Source organism: Perca fluviatilis, chromosome 4, assembly GCF_010015445.1.
Source record: "Perca fluviatilis chromosome 4, GENO_Pfluv_1.0, whole genome shotgun sequence".
In the NCBI taxonomy this organism is placed as follows: Eukaryota; Metazoa; Chordata; class Actinopteri; order Perciformes; family Percidae; genus Perca; species Perca fluviatilis.
This window is the reverse complement of record NC_053115.1, coordinates 44,534,929-44,562,428: the sequence shown is the minus strand read 5'-3', so window position 1 is coordinate 44,562,428 and position 27,500 is coordinate 44,534,929. Positions and strand designations below refer to the sequence as shown.

At 41.5% G+C, this 27,500-nt stretch overlaps 3 protein-coding genes across 5 annotated transcripts in view; 1 reads left to right on the top strand and 2 right to left on the bottom strand.

Annotated features, from left to right (window-relative positions):
- Positions 1-16,395, bottom strand: part of pcif1 (phosphorylated CTD interacting factor 1) — a 20,368-nt gene extending 3,973 nt beyond the window's left edge. The window contains exons 1-11 of the mRNA XM_039797928.1: positions 16,293-16,395; positions 11,885-12,042; positions 10,733-10,857; positions 9,745-9,876; positions 8,604-8,737; positions 7,612-7,766; positions 5,418-5,565; positions 5,138-5,221; positions 3,517-3,616; positions 3,180-3,342; positions 296-465 (exon numbers count right to left, since the gene is read on the bottom strand). Of these exons, the coding sequence (XP_039653862.1) occupies positions 296-465; positions 3,180-3,342; positions 3,517-3,616; positions 5,138-5,221; positions 5,418-5,565; positions 7,612-7,766; positions 8,604-8,737; positions 9,745-9,876; positions 10,733-10,857; positions 11,885-12,011 (1,338 nt within the window). The 5' untranslated portion in view covers positions 12,012-12,042; positions 16,293-16,395. The remainder of the gene's footprint in view (positions 1-295; positions 466-3,179; positions 3,343-3,516; positions 3,617-5,137; positions 5,222-5,417; positions 5,566-7,611; positions 7,767-8,603; positions 8,738-9,744; positions 9,877-10,732; positions 10,858-11,884; positions 12,043-16,292) is intronic.
- Positions 16,396-17,199: 804 nt separating this feature from the next.
- zgc:77375 (uncharacterized protein LOC402927 homolog) overlaps positions 17,200-27,500 on the bottom strand; it is an 11,823-nt gene continuing 1,522 nt past the window's right edge. The window contains exons 2-9 of the mRNA XM_039797932.1: positions 27,243-27,434; positions 27,010-27,122; positions 26,617-26,710; positions 19,915-19,948; positions 19,641-19,812; positions 18,801-18,977; positions 18,498-18,678; positions 17,200-18,264 (exon numbers count right to left, since the gene is read on the bottom strand). Coding sequence (XP_039653866.1) covers positions 18,085-18,264; positions 18,498-18,678; positions 18,801-18,977; positions 19,641-19,812; positions 19,915-19,948; positions 26,617-26,710; positions 27,010-27,122; positions 27,243-27,434 — 1,143 coding nt within the window. The 3' untranslated portion in view covers positions 17,200-18,084. The remainder of the gene's footprint in view (positions 18,265-18,497; positions 18,679-18,800; positions 18,978-19,640; positions 19,813-19,914; positions 19,949-26,616; positions 26,711-27,009; positions 27,123-27,242; positions 27,435-27,500) is intronic.
- LOC120557520 (nuclear factor 7, ovary-like) lies at positions 19,312-24,396 on the top strand. 3 transcript variants are annotated; one of them, XM_039797929.1, is made up of 3 exons: positions 19,312-19,771; positions 21,967-22,281; positions 22,582-24,396. In XM_039797929.1, exon 3 carries the CDS (start codon positions 22,589-22,591, stop codon positions 23,972-23,974), a length of 1,386 nt encoding a protein of 461 aa, XP_039653863.1. In that variant the 5' UTR covers positions 19,312-19,771; positions 21,967-22,281; positions 22,582-22,588; the 3' UTR covers positions 23,975-24,396. The 3 variants fall into 3 exon arrangements, with proteins under 3 accessions (XP_039653863.1, XP_039653865.1, XP_039653864.1); XM_039797931.1 differs by lacking the exon at positions 19,312-19,771 and adding an exon at positions 19,795-19,843; XM_039797930.1 differs by lacking the exon at positions 19,312-19,771 and adding an exon at positions 21,526-21,568.

The following is a 27,500-nucleotide window of genomic DNA, read 5'->3' as shown; positions in this document are numbered from 1 at the left end:
GCAAACAATTATTTAGTTTGAGCAAACAAAAATCTTTTGCATGCTTAAAGAAATGTATTTACACGTTTGCTTTTCTCCATATTAACATGCAGTAATAACATCTGCCCTCTCAAACTCTTGCTCCGGTGTTTCTCTCTCAACCTCTGTACTGCACGCTCAACTCTGTCACAGCGTTACAACCAATCGGAGAATTAAAAGGTCAATTCTGATCAGCTGCTCGTCTCCAATGAGATCGCTAGCAGCAGGAAACAGATCTATGGGGCAACAGTCAGTAATCAGATTACTCAGCACTGACCAGTTTGCTGAAGTGTCCTCTGTTGAGTTTGACCATCTCTCCTTTGAAGCGCAGACACGCCATGTCGTTCTCAAAGTGCAGCTCGACTCGAGGCAGCGGCGGCGACGGGATGGCCAGACGCACCGGGTAACAGTAGACCAGCCGGGACTGCTGGGAGGACGCACACACCTCTGGACGCAGAAATGGAAAAACATTTTAAAAAAGCAACAAAAAGGGTTTTTTATGAAGAACACCAAAGACTTCAAAAGAAGCGTAAAACACGTTAAAAAAAGCGCAGAATACATCGAAAAACCCAACTTATGAATTGTGTCTGTGTCTCTGTGTGTGTATGCGTCTGTGTGCTTGTGTGTGTCTCTGTGTGTGTATGTGTGTGTGTGCTTGTGTGTGTCTCTGTGTCTCTGCATGTGTATGCGTCTGTGTGCTTGTGTGTGTCTGTGTCTCTGTGTGTGCATGTGTATGCGTCTGTGTGCTTGTGTGTGTCTCTGTGTGTGTTAGGGGTGTAAGAAAAAAATCAATACACTTGAGTATCGTGATATTTTATTTTGCAATACTGTATCGATTTTTTTTTATGTGCAAAAATATTCATGTAAGACAGCAGTGCCTAGCAGGGCCTCAGCTATGGCTGAACCTACTTTAGCATATCAACATTAGCTCACTAAGAACCTGAGAACCACAATCCCAAACTGGCAGTTTGATTTTCTGTGTACTCAATTGTTTACCTAAAGTAAACTTCTTTGACTTTTATGCATATGCACATCATGTCTTTTTTTTAAATATTAGTTTTATTAAAATTATACTTCAAAAAAATCCCAATATATCGCCCATAGCACAGTATCGAAATTAGGGATGCACCTAATATTCGGCCACCGAAATACTTTTATCACCGAAACAATACGGCCGAAATGTTGTGATGACTAGGCTTGTCACGATAGTCAGTAAATCAATTAATCGCACGATAAAAAAAATGAGCTCGATAATTTTTCCGGCCGCGATAATTTCCATTTGCATGCTTGTTTGTTTTCCTCGTCCCTCTCTACCAGAGAGAGACTGGAGGACCACTCTCGGTTCCTTAGCGTAACGAGGAGTCAACCCTCTTGTCAGTCGCGTGGTCTTTGTGTGGGCGGGGCTCCAGGCGGAGAGAGAGACAGAGAAACGCTAGTGGAGAGTTGGGGCAGGGTTTCCCACAGCACTTTGCAGTTAAGGCGCCGTCAAAAAAATAAAGTATATGAGGGATATCAACCGTGTTACTCGGCGTCCCGTTTTCTCCCTTTCATTCCGAACCACACAGCTGACAACCTGCAGGTGGAGGCGTTGGCTCGGACATACACGCCACTGTGGACTCGTCAGTCTCGCAAGCGGTTTCAGGAAAGTTGCTGCATGTGTCTGACAATGCACAGAACATTAACGGTACAAGCCTACACTGTCCGCACTGTACTGTACTGCCTACACTGTATACGGAAAGTATGTCAGAGTTGCACCAGTGTGTGTGTGTGTGTGTGTGTGTGTTTTTGTTTGTGGTGTGTGTGTTGTTGTGTGTGTGTCTCGACCGCCTTACCGAAGCTCCGACCTGCAGAGGAGCAGAAGCCGTAGCCCGCCGCCAAAATGAAGACTGAAAAACAGAACTATTTTCGTACAAACATTTACTCGTCATGTGGCAGATAGCCATATAGATAGATTTCATTTATTAATGATATATTATTTAAATGTAATAATATTTAGTCTTACATAATTGTAAAATGTAGTACAGAGTCTGTAGTCTGAGAACTTACGTGTCACAAACGGCAAATCCACAACTGTACATCAGCGTGAAAGACGACATACTAAAGGAGGTCAAAGACATATTGTGGATATTGTCTTCCAGTTCCAGTGTTAAATATTCTTTAGAAATAAAAGTGTATTGATCTTTGAAAAGGTGTACCTGCATTATTATGGCATTATCATTATATCAGATGCAAATGGTCTCTCAACGACAATATTATCGTTTATCGCAATAATTTCTGGGACAATTTATCGTCCAGCAAAATTTGTTATCGTGACAGGCCTAGTGATGACGTAAACAGAAACCGCGACCCGCACCCGATCCGTTCCACCTGCAAAGCGTCTCCTAGGCAACGAGGAGGAGACGGACCACGCAGTGAAAACAATGAGAAGTGCTCTTAGAGTCTGTCAGCACACGTTTCAGTGAGATCTGTTCGGATCCTCTGCACTTCATCGCGACTGGACTTGATCCGCGTTATAAAGACCGTTACTTGGATGTGGAAATAAAGCAGAGCGCACGAGAAATGATCCAGGTCGCCATGGAGACGGAGAACCGCGCGGAGACAAGGGAGTGCGGCAGCGCGCAGGAGATCAGAGCGCAGAAACAAAGACTGGTCTCTCTGCACCAGATGAGGGGCATGCACCCTCGTTGTCTGATATGTTCAGGGAAATCCTGCAAGAAAGTGCCTCAAATAATAATAATAATTATAATAATAATAATAATAATAATAATAATAATAATAATAGGTAAGCTATTCTGTTCTTAGGCTACTGTATACTGTATGTGACTATCAGATTGTAGCCATATTTCTGCTAGATAAATTAAACTTTAATATTAATTTATACAATTGCAATGCCTTGATTTTAGTAAAGTTAGTACACAGTCATAGCCATAAATGCAATGGAACTAATAATTGGCGTAATTTCTTTCGCCGTTTTGGTTTTCGGTCTTGGTTTCCTCTTTTTCGGTTTTCGGTTTCGGCCAAGAATTTTAATTTCGGTGCATCCCTAATCGAAATATATTGCAATATATTGAATCGTGACCCATCTATCGTGATACGCATCATATCGCCACATTCTTGCCAATACACAGCCCTAGTGTGTGTGTGCGTGCGTCTGTGTGTACCTGTAGTGGGCGGGTCCTGCAGCAGACTCAGGTGCGTCTGCCTCAGCCGGCGACTGTACTCTGCAGACAGCTGGTAGATCTTAGAGCAGATTCCCTCCACCGAGTCTTTGGCCACAGCGGTGACATGAGGACCGCACTGCTGCCTCAGGTGCTCCAGACGGTCCTGCACACACAGAACTATGTTACATCCTGACACACACACACACACACACACACACACACACACACACACACACACACACACACACACACACACACACACACACACACACACACACACACACACACACACACACACACACACACACACACACACTTTATAGGAGTCAAAGGTTACCATGTAGTCCTCTTTGCTGGCGGAGTGATCTCTGCGCAGCCAGCTCATGGTGTCCTCGGCGTTCCACTTCACCACCTTCCTGCTCTCTGGACTCGCATTCCTGCACACACCAGGGGGTCACACACCAGGGGGTCACACACCAGGGGTCACACACCAGGGGGTCACACACCAGGGGGTCACACACCAGGGGGTCACACACCAGGGGGTCACACACCAGGGGTAAGAGGTCACAGGTTAGTAGGGCTGGGTACCCATTTCTATACCTTTTAGGCACCGACCAAACTGCCTCTAAAGTCATTCAATGCCAAAGTTCAATCTCTAAGCAGTGGATCTCATCAGCGTCAGTGAGCCAATCAGAATGCAGCATGCTTCTACCAAGATGTAACAATGTCTGTGACTGGCTGACTAAGGGCGCTGACACACCAGGCCGATTATCGGCCGTGGGACAGTCTGGCGAGGTAAGTGACTCGGGTCTGTTCGGTGCGTCCCGTGCCGTCGTCCGTCTGGGGGGGGGCTGTCGGCGTTCATTTTGTCCGACCTGACACGTTCGGTCGGCGGCAGGGCAGTCGGGACTCACCCGGAAATGGCGAGCGGAATGAGGTGACTAGAGGCTCTCAAAATCTGATGAAGATCTTTTAAACTGACCTTTGTTGAGCTGAAATGAAGACAGATTCAGCTGCTGCACGGCCTATTTCTCTCTTAAAATGTTTCCAGAAACATGTTTCAGTGAACTATTTTAGTCCGATAGTTTTTTGGACCTCGGGGACGCGACTGATCATATCGACGAGGTCTTCTGTCAACGGTCGGCCGTCGGCTAAGTGTGTCTTCACCTTAACATTACAGGTCGTAGAGACGCAGGAGAAACCCTCCCTTACCCAGAGACACTCACACAGTCGCAGCTGGAACATAAATACTAAGATTTGTGCAATAATCGGTCCTTCCAGAAAAATGCTGAGTTTTTTTGTGATTGTTGCGGGCAAAAATCCTTGATTATGCAGCACGTTTTCTTAAAAAATGCGATGGATTATGCTATATATGATATTTATGCAATTTTATGCGATGAAATTGCGGGAAAAAAGTGATTCCTCCAACACCCTGCTTTTTGATGATGTTCACATTGCGTAATGACATTACTTCATAATGTTCCCATGGCAACAGGGGAAAATGGCTGCTCTCGTGTGAAGTAAACGCAACATTTTTCAACTTCCTGCTAAGATATATTATGGGACTTTTTTGCAACGAAAATGCGGGGATTATGAAATCATGCAAGCAGCGCATATTTTGCGCGGAAATCGGCAATTTATGCGGCGAAAGTGCGGCTTATTTGAAAAAATGGGGCCCCCCGCATAAATATGTGGACTTTGGCTGATTATGCATTGAATTATGCGATCGCATAATCGCGTTTTTCTGGAGGAACTGCATAATGTGTAATGTTATTGTTGTGTAATTTCTAACATTTATAAAATTGGTATAACAAAGTATGGTTCAAGAACTGGTATCAGAGTCACGGTATTGGAATCAGTATTGAACCTTTTTAGAAGGATAACCAGCCCTAAAAGTTAGAGCTTCCTGATGAGGCCATCAGCAGGAAGAAGCTCCGATTGGTCGGTTAGGAACGTACCTAGAGTCAATCATCTTCTTGGCAGCTTCAGCGTATTTAAACAGCAGCTTCCGGGCTTCTTCTTTGTACTTGATACGAGACAATCTGCAACACACACACACACACACACACACACACACACACACACACACACACACACACACACACACACACACAATTAAAACAGATAAACAGGTTTGAAGTGACAGACAGAGAGAGAGAGACAAAGAGACAGACAGAGACACAGGTTACCGACAGACAGACAGGCAGAGAGACAGAGACACAGGCTACAGACAGGTACCTGATGGGAATGTCGTTCATGACCTCTCTGAACATGGACGGTGAGATGACGGGGTCACAGTCGCTCGGCAGTAACGGGTCCTGACCTTTGTCCACCACCTTCCTCTCCAGCAGCCAGCGGTTAAACGACTCCCGCGGAGGATCGATACCTGAAACAGTAACAAGATGAAGAGACTGCACACGCTCAGACCGCACACGCTCAGACTGCACGCCGACACAAACAGGAAGATGTAGTGTCCATCCATTTAGTTGTAATAAGTACAGCGGTTTATTTATAAATTAAGAAAACAAACAACCAGGGCGAAGAAGAAGAAGACGGCACCAAGTCGCTAACGTAAATCTTTAACTGCAGAGCCAACGGCAATATTTATGAGACGCCGAGAGGCGTTGTAATCTGCTGATTCATGTCTGTCTCCTGCACGCTCCAGAGAGAGCGAGAGAGTGTAATCTGCTGAGTCATGTCTTTCTCCTGCATGCTCCAGAGAGAGAGAGAGAGAGAGAGAGAGAGAGAGAGAGAGAGAGAGAGAGGTGTAATCTGCTGAGTCATGTCTTTCTCCTGCATGCTCCAGAGAGAGAGAGAGAGAGTCATCTAATGAGTCATGTCTCTCTCCTGAGAGAGAGAGAGAGAGAGAGAGAGAGAGAGAGACAGAGAGTAATCTGCTGAGTCATGTCTTTCTCCTGCACGCTCCAGAGAGAGAAAGAGTGTAATCTGCTGAGTCATGTCTGTTTACTGCACGCTCCTGAGAGTGAGAGAGTGTAATCTGCTGAGTCATGTCTGTTTACTGCACGCTCCTGAGAGTGAGAGAGTGTAATCTGCTGAGTCATGTCTGTCTCCTGAGAGAGCGAGAGAGAGAGAGTGTAATCTGCTGAGTCATGTCTTTCTCCTGCATGCTCCAGAGAGAGAGAGAGAGAGAGTGTAATCTGCTGAGTCATGTCTTTCTCCTGCATGCTCCAGAGAGAGAGAGAGTCATCTAATGAGTCATGTCTCTCTCCTGAGAGAGCGAGAGAGAGAGAGAGAGAGAGAGAGACAGAGAGTAATCTGCTGAGTCATGTCTTTCTCCTGCACGCTCCAGAGAGAGAAAGAGTGTAATCTGCTGAGTCATGTCTGTTTACTGCACGCTCCTGAGAGTGAGAGAGTGTAATCTGCTGAGTCATGTCTGTTTACTGCACGCTCCTGAGAGTGAGAGAGTGTAATCTGCTGAGTCATGTCTGTTTACTGCACGCTCCTGAGAGTGAGAGAGAGTGTAATCTGCTGAGTCATGTCTGTCTCCTGAGAGAGCGAGAGAGAGAGAGTGTAATCTGCTGAGTCATGTTTGTCTCCTGCACTAATGTTACGATAGTTTTTGTTTTTTACTTCATTGTTCTTGGTTTTTTTTTTTCTGGAAAGCACTTTGTAAGCTTGTTTAGAAAGTGACACACACACACACACACACACACACACACAGAGAAGTGATAATAATAAACTTTAATTCTATAATAGAATTAAAGTTTATTATTATCACTTCTGTCTCCCATGGTATTGGTTTTCACCTCTTATGGAAGTAATGCGTTAAAATAGATATTCACACATATTCAACCCTCAGCCCTAGAGTCCGGTACCTTCTCTCTAGAAGGGATATTCAGCCCTAGAGTCCGGTACCTTCTCTCTAGAAGGGATATTCAGCCCTAGAGTTCGGTACCTTCTCTCTAGAAGGGATATTCAGCCCTAGAGTCCGGTACCTTCTCTCTGGAAGGGATATTCAGCCCTAGAGTCCGGTACCTTCTCTCTGGAAGGGATATTCAGCCCTAGAGTCCGGTACCTTCTCTCTGGAAGGGATATTCAGCCCTAGAGTCCGGTACCTTCTCTCTAGAAGGGATATTCAGCCCTAGAGTCCGGTACCTTCTCTCTAGAAGGGATATTCAGCCCTAGAGTCCGGTACCTTCTCTCTAGAAGGGATATTCAGCCCTAGAGTCCGGTACCTTCTCTCTAGAAGGGATATTCAGCCCTAGAGTCCGGTACCTTCTCTCTAGAAGGGATATTCAGCCCTAGAGTCCGTACCTTCTCTAGATATATTTCCCCTAGAGATCCCGGTAGCCTTCTCTCTAGAAGGGATATTCAGCCCTAGAGTCCGGTACCTTCTCTCTGGAAGGGATATTCAGCCCTAGAGTCCGGTACCTTCTCTCTGGAAGGGATATTCAGCCCTAGAGTCCGGTACCTTCTCTCTGGTGGCACAGCTCGTGGTAGTGCTGGCGGAGTTTGGTGACGAGCTGCGCTCTCTGCAGCTCGATCTCAGGGTGGGGGGGCAGGTGGTGGGTGGGGGGGTGCTCTCTGATCACAGCGTTGGTCTGGATGTCCAGATCCCAGTAGATCCTGCAAACAGCAGCACAAACTACGTTTCAACAGAGAACAAATTATCTCCAAGCAATGATTAAACAAACCTAGAGCTGTTGAATATCTTAGCAACGATTTAACTAAACCTGTCTTTCACAAAGTGTCAGGGTTCATACACATTTTAACCAATACTTTTTGGCAAATTTCCATGACTATGTGTTCCTGAAAATGTCAGTCGACATTATACAATAACAATACAAATCTGTGTTAAAGTTTACCCTCAGAGGTGTAACTATAAAATGAATGACAATGTCTGTGGTTCATAGTGGGACTCATAATATAATTAATCACATATTATTATGCTGTGTTAAAAAACATTCCCTGACTTTTCCAAAACTTTCTGGGTCTTTTTATGTTTCCAAAACCTTTCCAGGCACTGGAATTTGCATTTTTCAAATTCCATAACTTTTCCAGTTTTTTTCAAAACGTATGAACCCTGAAGTGTTTATCGCTCCAGCTGATATATGGTGGCGACACAACTCGGCTTGGAATCTGCTGCTCGCCACAGATACAACGGAGTAACGCCTAGGAAAAAGCTGCCTGTGGAAACCCAACAAAGTTCTTCTGATTTTATTTTGTAGTAATGAATATGCTTAGGGGTAAGGTGTCGGAGCAAAGTAGTAGTATGTATGTATAAATGTGCAAACCTTTAATATCTTAAACAGTTTGTTTATATATATATATATATATATATATATATATATATATATATATATATATATATATATATATAAATCTATATCTTTTAAACCTTCAGAAGACTATCAGCAGAGAAGCTAGCGATGCTAACAGAGGGGGCGGGGCCTCAGCACTCACACAGCTGGTCTGTAGGGTGCGGGGGCGGGGCTTGGAGTTGTGGGCGTGGCCGGCAGGGTCAGTTTGTCCTCAGGGGCAGAGCTCCATTGTTTGGCGCCGGGCGTGCTGGGAGAAATGGGCGTTGTCGGCTCCGCCTGAGAAGAAAAAATAACAATAATTTATTTAAATTACAGGACTCCGTTTCCCACAATCCACTACACACCGGTCACTAGTTCCTCAACTCTAATGCCGCATTCTATTCTAACCCTAACTGGGAATGACATCATACCAGAGTTGAATTTGTTCTATTTAAAAGTCTGATTTTCATTGTTTTCATTAGCTCTCGCCCGGTTAGCCATTGTCAGCAATACAAGTTGATAACAACACATTTTTGTGCATGCAAACAGCGTAACAACATGTACACAGAGAGAAGTTGGACATGCCTTTGTGAACGACTGATTTAGTGACACAAATGAGACAGAAGTGCTAAGAACTTTATGTTACTGCAGCTTTCACAACTGTTGATACGGGCAGCCAGGTTGGATTTTGAACTCTGGCTACTGCGAGGCTGTACGAGTTCCGAGCTGGTAAATACGAGGTCAGGGGGCGTGTTTGTTGTCCACAACACATGTGTTGTGGAACAGAGCTAAGCTAGCTAGCTAGCGAGCAAACCAAGCATCAAGCTAGGTGACGTAGATTGTGTGAAACGGGAGATGTAGTCCACTGGGAGATGTAGTCCACTGAGCGGTTTCACACAAAACTAAGTGGTACTACGACAAACCTACGGGTAACTGAGACTTTCTTCGGTTGAAAACTTATCTTTTAAATTGACGAACATCATATTTGTAATCCATGGCTCGATTCAAAACGGGATCAAAAAATAATTTGCCTCTCCCCGTTCACTACCGTTCATATTTTTTCTGACTTAAGGTCCCATGAGGTCCACCGGAAGGGGCGGGACTTCGGCTCTCTAACACCGTAAACTGATGACTTTACAAAACTTTATTATTCAAATAAATACAACAACATGAGGAATAACAAACATGAAGAAAAAGGGGTGTAAACATTTACATTTAAAAGATATTTAAAGTTTAAAAATATAACTTCATGTGGTTTTTGTTTACTGATGACATCACCAGGTTGTTGTTGTTGTTGTTTTTACCTTGACTCGTTTGATGCTGTTAAGCCCCGCCCCCTGTTCCTCAGAGATCCTCCTCTTCCTCTGACCATTACCAAGGTTACCTTCTCCAGGTCCACCCTCTGCTGGCGCCGCATTCAGACCTAAAGGATCAGACTGCAGACAGACAGGTACACAGAGAGACAGAGAGACAGACATCGATTAATCGCTGAATTTCTATAGTTAATCGCGATTAATCGCATGTTTTATCACATGATTAAAATTCTATTATTTTGCATTTCAAAACTGTTTTTAAGTACATATTAACAATGGAAAGCAATTCTTACCAGGGTATCTTGATTGGGAATCAAATGAATGCAAAGAAAGTTACTTTATGAACTTGACTTTAAGATATGTATTAGTTTTTTATTTATTTACTGTAAACAAAAAAAAAAAAAAAAAAAAAAAAAAAAAAAAAAAGAAGGGTACTAAACAACAGTCAGGAACTTGTTTACTGCTAAGGCCATGGTCAAAATTAAAGATTTCATAATAATGTAATAACTATAACAATAACTTATTTCACCAGTACATTGCTGTTGAACGACAAAAACAACCACCAGATGGGAAAATTGTATTTCACAATTACTGTGAATGCACCACGAGGCTACCTGTTTTAAGTGAACGCACCGTCTGCGTTGTTTAATTCCGACAACGGCAGCTGCTGCGCTGCCGAGCAGACTGTTGCGTCCCGGTGTAGGAATCCTCTCCAGTGAAATACAGTCACACTTTACACTGTTTAACGTTAGTTGGCAGCATTTTAACCCCGTTTAATCCAGCTGCTAGCTAAAGGTAGGCTAACGTTACATTCTGTTAGGTGTAGTGTAAAGTCAGGCACCGAAATCTTTGTTCGTATTTGGTCTCGTTACTACCGTTTAGGTCGGCACATGCAATTAAAAAAAAAATTAACGCGTTATACTCGGCCCTTAATCGCATCGCGATTAACGCTGACAGCCCTAATTAAAACATTACTCACTATGACATCATGCTGGCCCAGCACCGGCACCTCCCACAGGCTCTGATTGGTGAATCTGTTGAAGTAATACGGTCGGTTCTCCCTCCGAGACCAACACTTAGACCATCCAGCCTGGACCAACTCATCTACACACAGACAGAGAGAGAGAGACAGGTCAGAGAGAGACACTTAGACCATCCGGCCTGGACCAACTCATCAACACACAGACAGAGAGAGAGACCGGTCAGAGAGAAGAGAGAGAGACACTTAGACCATCCGGCCTGGACCAACTCATCTACACACAAAAAAGAAAAAAAGAAAAAAGGGGGGGTCCGCATTAGAGACAGACAGAGAGAGTAGACACAGGTCAGAGAAAGAAGAACTTATACCGACCTGGAGCAACTCATCTACACACAGACAGAGAGAGAGACAGACACAGGTCAGAGAGAGAGGAGACAAAAGTAGACGTTACTATTATTACCATCACCAAAAAAAAAAAAAAAAAAAAAAAAAAAAAAAAAAAAAAAAAAAAAAAAAAAAAAAAAAAAAAAAAAAAAACCCAAAAAAAAAAAAGAGGGGGGGGGGGGAGGGGGAGGGGGGGGGGGGGGGGAGAGGGGGGGGGGAGAGAGAGAGAGAGAGAGAGACCATCCAGCCTGGACTAAGGTTGGGTACCGAAACCCTGAATTAAACAGGTTATAATGCTGACAGCTAAGGTTAAACGGTGTGACTGGATTTCACTGTAGAGGAATCTAACACAGAGACGTAACAGTCTGCAGCTGCTGTGGTCTGAACAACAACAGATGGTGCGTTCACTTCAAACTCGCCTCACCAGCCTCGTGGTGCATTCAAAGTTATTGTGAAATACCCTTTTTCCATCTAGTGGTTGTTTTTGTCGTTTACCAGCAATACTGGTGAAACAAGTTATTGTTATAAGTTATTACATTATTATTAAATTATTTCATTTTGACCATATGGCCTTAGCAATAAACAAGCCGTTCTTAAATGTTGCCGACTGTTGTTTTGGTACCGGTATCGGGAAAAAAACCAAACGATACCCAACCCTAGCCTAACTCATCTGCAGAGAGAGAGAGAGAGAGAGAGAGAGAGAGAGAGAGAGAGAGAGAGAGACTGACCGAGAAACAGACAGACAGACAGACAGACAGACAGTTGTACCTGGGAGCTCCGGTGGTTTGGCGGTGGTGGAAGGGGAAAGGGGCGGGTCCTGAGAGGAGGTGGAGCCAGAGGGAGACGCTGTCATGGTCGCCTCCCCCTTCACCGATCCCTGGCTGTCATTGGACATCTCCGCAGCTCGTCAGAAACACATCACCTACCTGCAAAGGAAGACACACTAACTTTCAAAATAAAACACTTCATACATAGTCCAGTCATATACTGTTTTTATGACTGTAATAACAGACAGTGTTACTACATCAAACGACAGAAACCATCTTTGGGGAACTTTTACTTTCATTTGACTGTACTTTGACTTTTTTGTTTGGTCCATGTCCAATCCACTAACATTCAGGGGGCGGGGCTTATGACCTATAGAGCAGCCAGCGACCATTTATGGCATTAGACAGTGTACAGACAGTGTATGAATGTAAACATACAGTGTATGACTGTAAACATACAGACAGTGTATGACTGTAAACATGCAGACAGTGTATGACTGTAAACATGCAGACCGTGTATGACTGTAAACATACAGTGTATGACTGTAAACATACAGACAGTGTATGACTAAACATGCAGACAGTGTATGACTGTAAACATGCAGACCGTGTATGACTGTAAACATACAGTGTATGACTGTAAACATACAGACAGTGTATGACTAAACATACAGACAGTGTATGACTGTAAACATACAGACAGTGTATGACTGTAAACATACAGACAGTGTATGACTGTAAACATGCAGACCGTGTATGACTGTAAACATACAGTGTATGACTGTAAACATACAGACAGTGTATGACTAAACATGCAGACAGTGTATGACTGTAAACATACAGTGTATGACTGTAAACATGCAGACAGTGTATGACTGTAAACATACAGACAGTGTATGACTAAACATGCAGACAGTGTATGACTGTAAACATACAGTGTATGACTGTAAACATACAGTGTATGACTGTAAACATACAGACAGTGTATGACTAAACATGCAGACAGTGTATGACTGTAAACATACAGTGTATGACTGTAAACATACAGACAGTGTATGACTAAACATGCAGACAGTGTATGACTGTAAACATACAGTGTATGACTGTAAACATACAGTGTATGACTGTAAACATACAGACAGTGTATGAATGTAAACACACAGACCGTGTATCACTGTAAACATACGGACAGTGTATGAATGTAAACAGTGTATGACTGTAAACACAGAGACCGTGTATGACTGTAAACATACGGACAGTGTATGAATGTAAACAGTGTATGACTGTAAACACACAGACAGTGTATGAATGTAAACAGTGTATGACTGTAAACACACAGACAGTGTATGACTGTAAACATACGGACAGTGTATGAATGTAAACAGTGTATGACTGTAAACACACAGACAGTGTATGAATGTAAACAGTGTATGACTGTAAACACACAGACAGTGTATGACTGTAAACATACGGACAGTGTATGAATGTAAACAGTGTATGACTGTAAACACACAGACAGTGTATGACTGTAAACATACGGACAGTGTATGAATGTAAACAGTGTATGACTGTAAACACACAGACAGTGTATGACTGTAAACATACAGACAGTGTATGAATGTAAGCACACAGACCGTGTATGACTGTAAACAGACAGTGTATGAATGTAAGCACACAGACAGTGTATGACTGTAAACACACAGACAGTGTATGAATGTAAACAGTGTATGACTGTAAACATACAGACAGTGTATGAATGTAAGAACACAGACCGTGTATGACTGTAAACACACAGTGTATGAATGTAAGAACACAGACAGTGTATGACTGTAAACAGACAGTGTATGAATGTAAACATACAGACAGTGTATGACTGTAAACATACAGTGTATGAATGCAAACATACGGACAGCGTATGAATCCAAAAATGCAGACAGTGTATGACTGTAAACACACAGACAGTGTATGACTGTAAACAGACAGTGTATGAATGTAAGCACACAGACAGTGTATGACTGTAAACACACAGACAGTGTATGAATGTAAACAGTGTATGACTGTAAACATACAGACAGTGTATGAATGTAAGAACACAGACCGTGTATGACTGTAAATACACAGTGTATGAATGTAAGAACACAGACAGTGTATGACTGTAAACAGACAGTGTATGAATGTAAACATACAGACAGTGTATGACTGTAAACATACAGACAGTGTATGACTGTAAACATACAGACAGTGTATGACTGTAAACAGACAGTGTATGAATGTAAACACACAGACAGTGTATGACTGTAAACAGACAGTGTATGAATGTAAACACACAGTGTATGAATGTAATTTTTTTTATTTTATTTAATTTTTATTTAATATTATTTAATATAATAATTATATATATTATATTAAAAAAATTATATTTTATTATTTTAAATTTTTATTTTTTTTTTTTAATTTAAAAAAATTTTTTTTTTTTATAAAAAATAAAATTTTTTTTTTTATATATAAAATTATTTTTTTTTTTAAAATTTAAAATAATTTTATTTTTATATATATAAAATATTTTTTTTATAAATAATAAAAAAGTGTTTTTTTTTTTATTATAATAAAGTTTTTTTTTTTTTTAAATATAAATTTTTTTTATGTATATAAACATACATTTTATTTTGTAAACACACAGACAGTGTATGACTGTAAACATACGGACAGTGTATGACTGTAAACATACAGACAGTGTATGACTAAACACACAGACAGTGTATGACTGTAAACATACGGACAGTGTATGACTGTAAACATACAGACAGTGTATGACTAAACATGCAGTGTATGAATGTAAACATACAGACAGTGTATGACTGTAAACATACAGACAGTGTATGAATGTAAACACACAGTGTATGACTGTAAACATACAGTGTATGACTGTAAACACACAGACAGTGTATGACTGTAAACATACAGTGTATGACTGTAAACACACAGACAGTGTATGACTGTAAACACACAGTGTATGACTGTAAACACACAGTGTATGACTGTAAACATAGTGTATGAATGTAAACATAGTGTATGAATGTAAACATAGTGTATGAATGTAAACAGTGTATGAATGTAAACATACAGTGTATGACTGTAAACATACAGACAGTGTATGACTAAACATGCAGACAGTGTATGACTGTAAACATACAGTGTATGACTGTAAACATACAGACAGTGTATGACTAAACATGCAGACAGTGTATGACTGTAAACATACAGTGTATGACTGTAAACATACAGACAGTGTATGACTAAACATGCAGACAGTGTATGACTGTAAACATACAGACAGTGTATGACTGTAAACATACAGACAGTGTATGACTGTAAACATACAGACAGTGTATGACTAAACATGCAGACAGTGTATGACTAAACATGCAGTGTATGAATGTAAACATACAGACAGTGTATGACTGTAAACATACAGACAGTGTATGAATGTAAACATAGTGTATGACTGTAAACACACAGACAGTGTATGACTGTAAACACACAGACAGTGTATGACTGTAAACACACAGTGTATGACTGTAAACATAGTGTATGAATGTAAACAGTGTATGAATGTAAACATACAGTGTATGAAAGTAACAATGCAATGTATGACTGTAAACATACAGATAGTGTATGAAAGTAAACACGCAGACAGTGTATGACTGTAGTAACTGACAGTGGTGTACAGACGGTGACAGGTTGATTTGAACGGCGGAGCTGTTTATATCGCGGACCGACTGAATGTGGCGCCAAACGGACCGATATCAGTTATAATCCGATCAAAGTAATCAATAACCACCAGGGAAAGAACACGGTGTAGGTGTATCTGCGATGAAGCTTAAATACTGCATTAAATCATTTAATAAATACTGTTTGCGTTCTCATACGCAGAAAGGAGCGCTGTGGTTACGCGCATGCGCCTGGCAGGCTTTCCAAACAAACAGCGAGGAGAAGAGAAGGGGGAGGGAGAAGCAGAGGAGGGGGTGAGGGGACAACACAAAGCGGAGCCCGGGCTGAACACACGGACTCAGCGGCTCTCCGTGTCGGTCACAGCCGGGCCGAACCGGGCTAAAGTTCTCTAAAAACACAGGGAGGGCAACGCGCCGCCTTTTGGTTTCGCTATTAACCGCCATTTTACGCCGCGAGCTCTGTCTCCGCGCGGAGCGACAGCTGCTGTTTAGGCGCCACTTCCAGACAAGATGGCGGACACGCCCCTGCCACAGCGCTACGCGTCCCGCTCACTGTTTCTACTCTTTACTACGGACTCCGCGGCCCCGCGCGCCGGGAGTCCGGCTCATCTGAAGGCGGGAACCTTCCGCCGCGTGTCGATGCCGTCGGAGCGGCTCCGCGGGGCTGTGCGCCCTTACCTTGACCGGTTAAGTTGCGGAGAGTCGCGGCTTCTGTCCGTTTGTTTCGGGTCCTCCGCTCCGCTCCCTCCCCGCCTGCTCAGACATCTTTACAGGGACCAAGAGAGAGCCACTGCGCAGGCGCGGCTGGTGTCCCGCTTCCTGTTTCGAGACGTCCTGTTCGCGCCGCCATTTTGAGCAGGTCGAATCCATGATATGATGTAAACATGGGTGAACATCAGTCTGAATAACGCACAGACATGTTTATATATATATATATATGTGTATGTTTATATATATATATATATATATATATATGTGTATGTATATATCTCCAACATCCTGACCTGTAATATAAACCAGAGATGTTCTCCAGTGGACTGCCCCTATCATTCATATATTTAAATACACTTCCTGCTATGATGTCAGAGTAGGGCAATATATGGATATTATATCAACATCGGTATGAGGCTAGATGTCTTAGATTTAGGATATGGTAATGTTTTAAAGGCTGCATTACTGTTCTAGCTGTTGTTATTTACCTTTACCAATTTAGTCATTATATTCACATTATTGGGGATTATTTATCAAAGTTAAGTGTTAATATTTTGTAAAATCACCAATAGTGAACCAGACAATATCCCTGCAACACATAGGCGTAATTAACAGGTAATAACCCCCCCTCCCTATAATCAGAACTTGCTGCGGAGATGTAATCAAAGAGTGTGTGGAAAGCAAATGGTTGTTGGGGAAATAAATCAATATAATTCCTAAAAAATTAAATCCTGAAACACTCGTAATGTTTTGCAGATTAATTAGTTAATAATATTTACATTAATAAAGACATTTACATGCAGAAAAGCCACAAATTGTTACAGAAAGATTCCCCAGAATGCAGGAAATGAAGCGAGTCAACCAGTATCAAACATTAGATTATTAAAATGGCCATTTTATTTATAATGCATATTTCATCACAGTTAAACTCTAACTCAAATTAAAAGACAGAATCGTGGCGTCTCTAGCTCCCCAGTGATGCTTGCTGAGTCCTTGGCAGCGGCTGGGGTTTGAATCCGACCCGCAGCCCTTTGTCTCCGCGTTGGTAGTTGTGTCACAGTTGTTAGTTGGTACAGGCGCCGCCAGATGACGGTGCTTTCAGGGACCGTGGTAGTTTAGTTCAGCCATTCTGCCACAACAGTTAGGTTTAGGCACCGAAACGACAAGTTAGGTTTAGAAAAAAGATTAAAACTCTACCGAGAGTCCGGGGCCTGATGGCTTTCCACTAGAATATTACAAGAAATTTTGGCCAGAAATCCACCCAATTTTTATGGCCCACAGGCTTAACAATGTTCTTCCTGAAATTATTAATCCTGATCACGCAGGATTTGTGAAATCAAGATATGGCACAGACAACGTACGTCGAGCACTTAATGTCATTCACTATCTTAATACCCATAAAAACTCAGCGTTTACAATTTCGTTGGATGCTGAAAAGGCATTCGACCGTGCTTTTTTTTTTTTCCTTAGTTTGAAGACAATGCAGTGTCTGCTGTTCGTTTTGGGTGGGATTTTTCTGTTGTATGTTTTTGTGTATATATATATATATATATGTGTGTGTACAGTATATATACTTTTTTCTGTTGTTGGTGTGTCTGTTAAACTCAAAAATCAATAAAAACAAAAGTAAAAAACAAAACGTGTTTCCTGGGTGAACGTATTTAGTTTTCTCACTCCGTCCAAGTGGTGTAGCCGTAGCTTCATACAGGACTCATATCATGTGTTGACTGACATCAGCTGCAGCCAGAGGTCATATGGGTCAGAGGTCAGAGGTCAGGTTCTCCTGCTGCAGCATCAGGTCGACAGCCTCCTCCACGTCCTCCACCAAGTGATGCGGCTCCACCAGCTCCAGATCCAAGGCCAGGTCTCTGTGGCCGTGGAACACAGACTCTGAGACCGCCATGTTACCGTCGCCGCGGTTATACACACCTGTGCACACCTGGGGACAGAGAGAGGGAGGACAGGTGAAGACGCTGTTCATACAACTACTTTATACATGACAACAATGTAGAAACAAGCAACAAAAACATTGAAAAAGGCGCTGGTCAGGCATTACCCTTATAGTCAGTGTCTGGTACGTACCAGGATGTTGTGTTGATGATGCAACTTCCTGTGTTTGGTACCTACAAAGATGTTTTATTTATGATGCAACTTCCTGTGTTTGGTACCTACCAGGATGGAGCGGCACTGTGCGGCGGCAGACACCAGCTCCTCCTCCTCTGGCACCGCCATCGTCACCTGACTGCCCGTTCCCTGGGCAACGAGCTTGGTGGTGGTCGTCATGGCAGCATGCTGCTGACTCAGGTAGCGGTCGTACAGGTTAGCTCCGTAGATATCCGTCATCAGGTTGTCGCTAGGCAACAAGGAGAAGGTTTGGTTACCAGACGGAGTAGTCTGTGCCTTTCTTTCTTTCTTAAAAAGTGTCACAAAAAGCTTGTTTACAGATACTGAAGTACTTTTTTCCGGTTTAGTTACCCAATGGCGTAGACAGTGCTGAGCTTGCGGCCGTGGTTCTGCAGTCTGAGCTGGCGCTCGGCGTAGCGGTACGTCAGCAGGCTCGGCTTCCCCAGCAGCGCCTCGTACTGCAGCTCTCGACCCGTCAGCTTCCTGTAGACCGACTCCAGACACAGCAGGAACATCCCGTGACCAAACCTACAGCAGCAGCAGGAACATCCTGATACTTACACACTTTTATTTAAGTAACATTTTCATTCATTTTATGATCACGTAAAAGACATGCCTAATTAGAAAGTAGTTTGGAAGACTAATAGAATTAGTTTGGGCGTAGTCAGGGTGTCACTACCTGATGGGAGTCGAGTGCAGATGTGAGTTGCGCATGCTCAGATTTAAACGGTTTACGGCATAACGCCAAAGGATCTGGATCTGGCAAACATTTTAGCTATCTATGATTGTTTGATTGCTAACATTAGCTCAAAACGCCATTCAAGTGACAGCCTTTGTTGTGTTTGATTGCTAACTTGTAGCCAGCAGTGAAGGAACTTCGTTATGTAGGTCCCTTTTTATTGTATTGACATTACAGAACTCTCTCGTTAGCATGTTCTTGTAGGCTACTTCAGCCTCTAGCGAGGATCACAAACAAACATAGTAGTAGTTTTCTCACAAAGAATAACCTGGCAAACGTTATATCTGTATAACTTGCCTCACAAGTCGTCCTTTGCGAAGCTCCAACACCTGTCGCAAAGTGATGCATGCGCAACTCACATCTGCACTCAACTCACATTGGGTATTGACAAGGGCAAAATATTCATCGCCATCCTATGATTCACAAATTCCCTTCCTGTGGTGTGTTTTTACCGTGGAGACGGCGCCTCTGCCATCCACATGAGGTCGATGTTGCAGGCGAGCACGGGCAGCTGCAACGCCGCCGGAGCGTGCACACCAGCCGGACTCCCATTGGTCAGCAGCACGTCAATCAGCAGCTGCAGGTTGGTCTCCCATCTGATTGGCTCTCCGAATAGGATGATCGCTACGGCAACGCAGGAAGTCAATGAATAACAGTAACAGCTTGTTCTTGTTTCTTTTCATTTTAAACTCAATTTCTATATTTTTAAACAGTGTTTGTATTTACCTTCTATTTGAGGAAGCGTCTGCAGAGGAGACGACTGAAACAGAAAACACAGATTACTAGAACCCCCCCCTCCCAGGATTTAGAAAGCATCATAGCACAGAGACGGCACTGGTAAAAATTACTAACGACCTTCTAACTGCTGCCGACAAAGGACTTGTCTCCATACTTGTCTTATTAGATCTTAGTGCTGCATTTGACACTATTGACCATCCTGTTACACAGACTGGAACATTTGGTTGGCATTAGAGGAATTGCTCTAAGCTGGTTTAAGTCCTATTTCTCTGATCGATCTCAATTTGTTAATGTTAACGATAAATCCTCCAGGTACGCTAAAGTTAGCCATGGCGTTCCACAAGGCTCAGTGCTTGGACCTATTCTATTCTCCTTGTATATGCTTCCTCTAGGAAATATTATTAGGAAACACTCAATTAACTTTCACTGTTATGCGGATGACACCCAATTATACTTATCAATCAAGCCAGATGAAACCAGTCAGTTAGCTAAACTTCAAGCAAGAAAAGAGATCATATTTCTCCTGTATTAGCTTCTCTGCATTGGCTTCCTGTAAAATCCAGGATTGAATTTAAAATCCTTCTCTTGACCTACAAAGCTCTAAATGGTCAAGCACCATCATATCTAGAAGAGCTCATAGTGCCTTATTGTCCCACTAGAGCACTGCGCTCCCCGAATGCAGAGTTACTTGTGGTTCCTAGAGTCTCTAAAAGTAGACTGGGGGCCAGAGCCTTCAGCTATCAGGCTCCTCTCCTGTGGAACCAGCTCCCAGTCTGTGTTCGGGAGGCAGACACCGTCACCACATTTAAGAGTAAACTTAAAACTCTACTCTTTGATAAAGCTTATCGTTAGAGAGTGAGGAGTTGCAGTGCCCCGCTACATCCTGCTACGCCCTGCAGTGCCCCGCTACGCCATGAACTACTACAACTACTATTTCTAGTCATAGTTCCATTATCTTTATTGTGACTATTATTGCCATCACACCAAGAGCCTGAGTCTGTCGGGGGTTTCTCCCTAAAAGGAAGTTTTTCCTTGCCACTGTCGCACTGAATGCTTGCTCTTGGGGGAATTACTGGAATTGTTGGGTCTTTGTAAATCATAGTGTGGTCTAGACCTACTCTATCTGTAAAGTGTCTTGAGATAACTCTTGTTATGAATTGATACTATAAATAAAATTGAATTGAATTGAATGAACAAGTTTTCATGCTGAGATTATCTGATATAGTTTTGTCTTGAACAGTTGTGTGAATGAACTACAACCTCAAGACAAAGACAGAAGTAGTTTACAGTTTCTGATGGGTTTCTAAAGAAATGATTAATCAGTGTGGAATGAAACTCAACCTGACAAACTAGAATGATGAACACATGACTCATCTGACCTGAGGCGAACAAAGAAATAGGTTGCTTTTCTGCCTTACTAAGATCACACGCACACACCCGCACACACACACACACACACACACACACACACACACACACACACACACACACACACACACACACACACACACACACACAAAAAAACATACAATCACCCAATAAGATCGACCAACAGTTCCACTGAGAGAGAACATCTACAGGAAGGAGTACTGGGACACTACCACTTCAACCAGCTGCTGAATCCACAAACTGAAGACTCAATGTGAACATAAGTTTCAGGGAACAGGGAGTGGCTGAGCTGTCTCTCTGATATGTTTTATTTTTACTCCTCCACTACATTCAAACTTATTTTGAACATAAACATAATTGGTGCACAGTGGTGTAGTCTAATGTATTGTAGTGGGTATACCGAACTGTATATATATCATAGTGGGGGCCTGGGTGTCCTTGCCCAGGGAAGTTTTGAGTGTCAAAGACTTCATTTCCTGCATTCGGGTACACTTTTAGGCACCAAGTTATGGTGGAAATACCTTTTTTATGTGGAGAAAAAAAAACAGTTGACAATTCAAAATATATCAAAATTAAAATGTAAAGTTTGTTGTTGTGTGTCATTTGGGTATGTGGAAATCCTGGATCTTTCTTGTCTCTCCTGTGTATCAGGTAGACTACACTACTGCGGTTTCATCAGTCTACACATCCAGCATCACCACTCAGGAATGAGACACACCCCTGTGTTACAGGTCAAGCAACAATATTTGGAGGAGAGGTGTGACAGAGCTCCACCCATCACCTGAGACAAACCAGGAAACAGTTTGTTCTTTGTCCTCACTAAAGAGAGACAGACTGAAAAACAGACAATCAGATTCACCTTCAGACCAAACTAACAACTTCCTCTGAGTGAGTTCAGCTACAGGAGAGAAACGTGGAAAACTACCACACTGCTGCTTCAACCTGCTGATTCTACACACAGTGAAGGTGCGTTGGACTAAAACTGTGAAGTTAGTAGAGGAGGGGAGCCTTGACTCAAACTGAAAACCATCCTCTTTGATAAAGCTTATAGTTATGGTGGAGTAGTTGCAGTGTCCGCAACTCGCCACTGTCGCTCTGCTTGCTCTTGGGGGAATTATTAGAATTGTTGGGGCTTTGTAAATTATAGAGTGTGGTCTAGACCTACTCTATCTGTAAAGTGTCTTGAGATAACTCTTGTTATGATTTGATACTATAAATAAAATTGAATTGAATTGACTGACTGGACTTTCGGTCTCTTTCACCCAGAGACTAAATGGCTTCCAGATCAGAGGAGGATCTCTGCTGTCCGGTCTGTCATGATGTCTTTAGAGATCCTGTTCTTCTGTCATGTAGCCACAGCTTCTGTAAAGACTGTCTGAAGAGCTGGTGGACAGATAGACCGATCAGAGGCTGTCCAGTTTGTAAGAGAAGATCTTCAAAGGATGAACCACCGTTAAACCGGGTGTTAAAGAACCTGTGTGAGAGTTTCTTAGAGGAGAGAGATCAGAGAGCTTCAGAGGCTCTCTGCAGTCTGCACTCTGAGAAACTCAAACTCTTCTGTCTGGACCATCAGCAGCCAGTGTGTGTCGTCTGCAGAGATTCAGAAAAACACTCCAACCACAGATTCAGACCCATCGATGAAGCTACCCGACAACACAAGAAGAAACTTCAGGAAACTCTGGAGCCCTTAAAGAAGAAGTTAAAGGTTTTTGAACAAGTTAAAATAAAGTTTGCTCAAACAGCAAAACACATGAAGGTCCAGGCCCGACACACAGAGAGAAAGATTAAGGATCAGTTTAAGAAGCTTCACCAGTTTCTAGAAGAGGAAGAGGAGGCCAGGATGGCTGCACTGAGGGAGGAAGAGGAGCAGAAGAGTCAGAGGATGAAGGAGAAGATGGAGGCTCTGAGCAGAGAGATAGCAGCTCTTTCAGACACAGTCAGAGCCACAGAGGAGGACCTGAGAGCTGAAGACGTCTCATTCCTGATCAACTTCAAGACTGCAGTGGAAAGAGTCCAGCAGAGCCCCCTGCTGGAGGATCCACAGCTGCTCTCAGGAGCTCTGATAGACGAGGCCAAACACCTGGGCAACCTGAGCTTCAACATCTGGAACAAGATGAAGGACATGGTCTCCTACACTCCTCTGGTTCTGGACCCAAACACTGCTGGTACAGAACTCATCCTGTCTGAAGATCTGACCAGTGTGAGACGAGGAAAGTATAAGCAGCTTCCTGATAATCCAGAGAGGATTGATAAATACGGCACTGTCCTGGGCTCTGAAGGCTTTAACTCAGGGACTCACAGCTGGGATGTGGAGGTTGGAGACAGTGCAGGCTGGGCACTGGGAGTGTTAGCAGAGTCTGTCCAGAGGAAGGGAGACATACGGTCTGGATTTTGTTGCTTAGGATTCGACAAAGGTAAATACGTATCACAGTCACCACCAGGCCCAGTCACTGATCTTAAAGTGCAGAAGAAGCTCCGGAGGATCAGAGTGACTCTGGACTGGAACAGAGGAAAGCTGTCGTTCTCTGATCCTGATACTAACAATCACATACACACCTTCACACACACTTTCACTGAGAGGATGTTTCCATTCATTGACACTGATGATAAAGTAAAGATATTACCTCTGCAAGTCTGTGTGACTGTACAAAAAAAATAAATTATTTTCGGGGTTTATCTAAAAAGATCAAACAGATAAAATCAGAAAATTTGGACCAGAAAACTTTGTGATTGACAGCAGCTTCAAATGGGTTTTGGTGGTGGGAGGGGCTTCCCTTTGATTATAAATGATATCTTTAAAGTGACGTTTTCTTTAAGAGGCTTTTCACTGTTAAACTTTATTGACCATGGAACGTTTAAACATTTATAACCAACAACCATCTATTAAAAGAAAACTGCTGTCTGAATATTTAATGTTGATGCATCTTTTAGTCGGTTATCTTATGAATTAATATGTTCACAGTGTGGTGATTAACATCCTGTAACTTCAACACAGATTATAATTATAACTCTGTTTATTCCAGATTATTGATTGTTGTTGGTGAAACTTAATTTTACAGAAGGTTCTTTAGTTCATGTTGTCATTTAGGTAACACATTATAATAATCATATAAAAAGAAATGATAAGTGATTATTTGTTGACTAATATCTAAATAATGTTTATAGGTGCTTTACAAAGTATTCATTAACCATTAACAAGGAATTATAATCATTAACTTTATAATAACTTTCCACGTTTCTTAAATCTTCACTAAAGCTGATGGTTAGTGAGTGTTTAATATCAAATAAACATCTTAGAAATCTTTAACTTGTCTCCTGAGTCAATCTTTCCACACAGCTCGACACAATATAGATGACAGTACATAGATGATAGTATATATAGATGATAGTATATAGATGATGGTATATAGAAGACAGTATATAGATGATAGTACATAGATGACAGTATATAGATGATAGTGTATACAGATGATAGTATATAGATGATAGTATATAGATGATAGTATATAGATGACAGTATATAGATGATAGTGTATACAGATGATAGTATATAGATGATAGTATATAGATGACAGTATATAGATGATAGTATATAGATGATAGTATATAGATGATAGTATATAGATGACGTATATAGATGATGGTATATAGATGACAGTACATAGATGATAGTATATATAGATGATAGTATATAGATGATAGTATATATAGATGATAGTATATAGATGACAGTATATAGATGACAGTATATAGATGACGTATATAGATGATGGTATATAGATGACAGTACATAGATGATAGTATATAGATGATAGTATATATAGATGATAGTATATAGATGACAGTATATAGATGACGTATATAGATGACAGTACATAGATGATAGTATATATAGATGATAGTATATAGATGATAGTATATAGATGACAGTATATAGATGACAGTACATAGATGATAGTATATATAGAGGATAGTATATAGATGATAGTATATATAGATGATAGTATATATAGATGATAGTATATAGATGACAGTACATAGATGATAGTATATATAGATGATAGTATATAGATGATGGTACATAGATGACAGTACATAGATGATAGTATATAGATGACAGTATATAGATGACAGTACATAGATGATAGTATATATAGATGATAGTATATAGATGATAGTACATAGATGACAGTACATAGATGATAGTATATATAGATGATAGTATATAGATGATGGTACATAGATGACAGTACATAGATGATAGTATATATAGATGATAGTATATAGATGATGGTACATAGATGACAGTACATAGATGATAGTATATAGATGACAGTATATAGATGATAGTATATATAGATGACAGTATATAGATGATAGTATATAGATGACAGTACATAGATGATAGTATATATAGATGATAGTATATAGATGACAGTATATAGATGACAGTACATAGATGATAGTATATATAGATGATAGTATATAGATGATGGTACATAGATGACAGTATATAGATGATAGTATATAGATGACAGTACATAGATGATAGTATATATAGATGATAGTATATAGATGATAGTATATAGATGACAGTACATAGATGATAGTATATAGATGACAGTACATAGATGATAGTATATATAGATGACAGTACATAGATGATAGTATATATAGATGACAGTACATAGATGATAGTATATAGATGATAGTACATAGATGACAGTACATAGATGATAGTATATATAGATGATAGTATATAGATGATGGTACATAGATGACAGTACATAGATGATAGTATATAGATGACAGTATATAGATGATAGTATATATAGATGACAGTATATAGATGATAGTATATAGATGACAGTACATAGATGATAGTATATATAGATGATAGTATATAGATGACAGTATATAGATGACAGTACATAGATGATAGTATATATAGATGATAGTATATAGATGATGGTACATAGATGACAGTATATAGATGATAGTATATAGATGACAGTATATAGATGACAGTACATAGATGATAGTATATATAGATGATAGTATATAGATGACAGTATATAGATGATAGTATATAGATGACAGTACATAGATGATAGTATATATAGATGATAGTATATAGATGATAGTATATAGATGACAGTATATAGATGACAGTACATAGATGATAGTATATATAGATGATAGTATATAGATGATGGTACATAGATGACAGTATATAGATGATAGTATATAGATGACAGTATATAGATGACGTATATAGATGATAGTATTTAGAGTACTGACCGGGGGTTTGGGTCTGGGGCCGTGCTCCACCATGTCCAGCAGGGGGTGATGTTCTCTCAGCTGCTCCACGTTCACCACCTTCTGAAAACCCAAACTGACCTCATGTTAAGACTTCAAACGCTCAGGAAACTCTTCTGATGATGAGAACATATTAACAACTTAAAATCAGAAGCTGAGACAAAAAGGCAAAAAAACATCACATTTTTTTTCTCAAAAAAAGCAATAAAACTTTGAACAAAGCCTGTTTCTGGAGTACTTTACTCTGTTACTAGGTAACTGTTCAGGTTTGAAGACCACAAAGGACACTTCTGCTCTGTTTGCTACAGTACCCATGAGCATCAGCTGCCGTTGCCATGGAGATGAGGCGGGGCAGAGGTCCGATATGAAGGATACGAGTTGGCGATGTCGGTCAGCGGTCCCTGTCCCGACACCAGCACGCACTTATCATGGAAACTCTTTAACATCCGCAAAGGACTGTGGGACAGAACCACCTGCTCCGGAGAGATCTACAGACAGAGACACACTTTATATAATATATATAATACATAATATAGAATATGGAATGTCTGTCTGTCCGTCTGTCTGTGTGTCTTCCTGTCTGTCTGTCTGTCTGTCTGTTTGTCTACCTGGACGTCCAGAAGGTGAGACAGCTGCTGGGCCTTGTGGTGTCTCTGACAGCTTCCTGCATTGGTGACGAACACGACAGGAAACAGGAAGTTGTTGTTTCGGTCCAGAAGCTTCCGGAAAGCTCGCCGAGCGGCGGGAATTAAAGAGCCGCCGCGGAGCAGGACGCCGTCCACATCAAAGAGGACGCCTGCCTGATAGAGATAGAAGACAAATTATTATTATTATTATTATAATATATATACACTCTGACACACAGG

Bases quoted from the DNA above. Each gene is read 5' to 3' on its own strand.
- LOC120557520 (XM_039797929.1), top strand. From the start codon at position 22,589: ATGGCTTCCAGATCAGAGGAGGATCTCTGCTGTCCGGTCTGTCATGAT.